At 34.6% G+C, this 3,451-nt stretch overlaps 1 protein-coding gene across 1 annotated transcript in view; it reads right to left on the bottom strand.

Annotated features, from left to right (window-relative positions):
- Nucleotides 1-264: 264 nt before the first annotated feature.
- LOC107719886 (COX assembly mitochondrial protein 2 homolog) overlaps nucleotides 265-3,451 on the bottom strand; it is a 6,458-nt gene continuing 3,271 nt past the window's right edge. Inside the window, exons 2-4 of the mRNA XM_016527430.1 lie at nucleotides 1,631-1,766; nucleotides 1,263-1,334; nucleotides 265-1,053 (exon numbers count right to left, since the gene is read on the bottom strand). Of these exons, the coding sequence (XP_016382916.1) occupies nucleotides 970-1,053; nucleotides 1,263-1,334; nucleotides 1,631-1,711 (237 nt within the window). The 5' untranslated portion in view covers nucleotides 1,712-1,766 and the 3' untranslated portion in view covers nucleotides 265-969. The remainder of the gene's footprint in view (nucleotides 1,054-1,262; nucleotides 1,335-1,630; nucleotides 1,767-3,451) is intronic.

Here is a 3,451-nt window from a genome sequence, read left to right as displayed (position 1 = left end):
GAATCAAGATGGATATGCACAGATAAAGCACCGTTTACAAGTGAAAACAGTCTAAAACCGTTCTAAACTGGGATGTGAGAGGATAACAGGGGATTGACTTTTTCCACATAAGGTAATGTTATTATGGATTATGCATTATTAACACTCTAAAGCTAAAATGCATTCATGGATTTGTTTCTTACAAACATGCAGCTTTTTATGTAAGACATTAATTGATGGACTGGAGTCGTGTGGATTACTATTTAATTATTGTCTTTTTATCAGCTGTTTCTACTCTCCTTCTGACCCATTCACTGCAGAGGATTCATTTGCGAGTCAGTGACTCAATTACTTAATGACATCTTGGATGGCCTGAGGATGAGTACGTTTTCAGCAAATTTTCATTTTTGGGTGAACTATTCCTTTAAATCTCTACCAAATATGCACTAATTTAGAAAAATGAAAAATCACATTGGCAACCATATTTGCATTTGCAATAGTTACATTTACATCCCTTTTTGAGATGTTTATGCACTTTGATTGGAATCCTCTTTGGTATATTGGTTTTCTCTAATTGACAATATCTTAAATTCAACTGACTGGATATGTAGGCTCTTTCGTGTATTAGTAATTGATAAATGAAAATATCTTAATGTAGACAAGCTGCCAATAAATGTGCTAATGACAATGTTAATTTTGAACTTTTTTAATTGGAGTTCAAACAATCAAAATGTTGACATTGTTTAGTTTCAAACCCACTCTCCAGATCAGGTCACATCTGGGATACAGCTCACAGCCTGCAATTAAACATTATTAAATAAACTTAAGTTTCATCTTCAACTTGCTCTACTACCTTATTTACGGCAAGGGTCAAAATAAATTAATCCTCACAAAAAAGCATTCCAGATTTAAATTATCCAAGCGCCCTAACATCAGAAACTAGTTCATGTCTGGAGTAGTTTTGTCCTCCAAGGGAGGCGATGTTTGATACTAGGGATGCTCTTTTGGTTGTTCTTTTAAACGCTGTCTCATTTCTTCTGCGTGGGCCTTGCTGCGCTCCCTCTTTGCCTGATACTGTGTGGACAAATAGAGAGGCAAATGATTTAGCCGAAGACAGCTAGACAAGTCAGAGGTTTACTTAGAGACTGATTTTACAAATCTTTTGATTTAGTGCCTAAGGTAAAATGATTTCTAGACTTAAAACAAGCATTTGAGTTGATAATAAACGTGTGTATTTGTATGAAATAAAATGAGTCACAAACTCCAAAGTCTCATGTCCTCACCTCTTTCTTGAGACAGTCCCGCATTGCACGGTCCACATCATTACATGTGCCAAAGAACTTGAGGACGTTATGCTATAGACAGAGCCAGACAATAATTACTTGCATTCCTGTTTTCAAACCAAACATAAGATAAACATTTAGCACTGTCTCTTATTTGTGCACAGGTTTTATAACAGATTATCAGAAAAAATGAAATTACATTAAGCTAAAGACAATGAGGCAAATGATGACACATTTCATTTCTTGGTTTGCTTCATTCACAAAATAAAATTTTCAGGTGATTGTGCATTTTTGCGGATTGTACAATTAAGGAGGTGAAAAGTTCACTCTGAAAAGCATGCTTGCATGAGTGCATGATGTTTCCATACCTCCTTGTGGCACTGTTTGAGAAGTGTTATAAGTTGATTGCACTCGTCAGTATGTAGATGGGGCGACAGATCAGGGTGCATCCTGAGTTAAGGCTGTATGTCTTGCAAGCTGTGACAGCACTTGCCCTGCTGGTGACTATCATTATTAAAGTAAGGCCAACATGAAGAAGAGAGAGGGGGGGGGAAAGTAAGTGCCTAAAACTTTTCACAATACTGTACTTTCCAGGTAAATCATTCTCCGATTTGGAGAAGTTGTCTTAGTTCTTCTATGGATTTATGCTGTCTCAATTGCCTTCGTTCATTCATGTAATCCCTGATTCTATGATGGTGTGTGGGACAAAGATATAAATAATCATCTTCAAACAAAATGTTTTTAAAGTCTGCGTGAACCGGAAGTTGCTGCCAGCTTTGTTTCAGTGTAGTGACGTATTTCCAGCTGAAACGGAATATTGAATTGAGGGCTCCTCCTCTCTGTCTCTCACTCATAGCAACTAATAACAGTTGGAGGTGTGTGTTTAAGTATATTCTACCCAAGCCGTCAAACTGACGTCATCAGAGAAGGAATGCCATTCCAGAGCGGAAGCAAATGTTCAGATTTTGATTAAAGATTACCATGACAAATTTTTTTTTTCAGCGGATTAACTTGCACGGATTAATTGTTCACAACTTCACATCAAGACTAGCAATGTGTGCTAATAAAGTAAATAAAGTCCATTTTGATTTCATGCGGACTTTAAGACTTTTCAGTACTATACAAACAGTTTTAAAAAAATTGACCAAAATGAAAAATCTGTTATTGTTTACTCCATAAGACTTCAATTCATCTTTGGAACACAATTTAAAAGATTTTTAATATTCTCTCGTAATTTTTGTCCATCCATTGAAAGTCCAAACATTCACTCTTCAAAAAAATACATTGTAGTTACATTGTACAAAAATACAAGCAATCCATATGAATCAAACATCTTCTGAAGAGATGGTAAACACGGAAGCTCATCTGTGCTTGAGGTGCAAGAAGCAGTGAGGTTGCATATTTGATGAGCTTTATTTATGTGTAGATCAATGTTTAATTAAAAGTAAAAGCCTAAATTAAATCTGTTCCTCATATAAAGTCAGCTTAGCTCACATGAATCATTTTTACATTTTTTTTATATATATTTATATATATATATATAAAATTTGATGCTTAAAGGTTTTGGTTGCATGGACTCTCAATGGATGGACATAAATTATTAGAGAACACTAAAAATATCCTCATTTGTTTTCTGAAAATGAAGTCTTCATCAACATAAATGAGAGTATATGATAACAGAATTTTTATTTTTGGGTGAACTATTCCATTAATTTAAATTCACTCAAACATATTTGAAAACAGAAAATGTGAATTGTGCATTATTCATTAACGAAACTGACACTTCTGTAAATCTGGCTCAGTTATCTGCTGATGCTGATTAAAAAAAAATTGGTTGATTATCATGCCAATGATATTAGTTTATCACTGCAGAAAACAAATTAGGAAATTTGACATGACATTAAGGATACTACAGCCTCCCCATCCCATCCCATCCCATCACTCATTCTAAAATCCTCTGAAATCTGGGACACTTACCTGCAACAGAGGAAAACATTTATTAAAATTAATCCATACAATACACTCAAATTCAAAATGTATTATATAAATAAGACATGAAAGTGGCATTCACAGAACTGTTGGTTAATATGACTTTACAATTCTCTTCAAGACAAAAGACCGCAAAGTCACTTTTCACTAGAAATGTTATGTTGGACACAGAAGCTCTGACACTTGTGTCCAAAAAAAAA

This window comes from Sinocyclocheilus rhinocerous, unplaced genomic scaffold (genome assembly GCF_001515625.1).
Source record: "Sinocyclocheilus rhinocerous isolate Xijiao unplaced genomic scaffold, SAMN03320098_v1.1 scaffold1593, whole genome shotgun sequence".
Taxonomy (NCBI): Eukaryota; Metazoa; Chordata; class Actinopteri; order Cypriniformes; family Cyprinidae; genus Sinocyclocheilus; species Sinocyclocheilus rhinocerous.
Note: the sequence above shows the minus strand (reverse complement) of the source record. Positions and strands in the feature narration are given on the sequence as shown.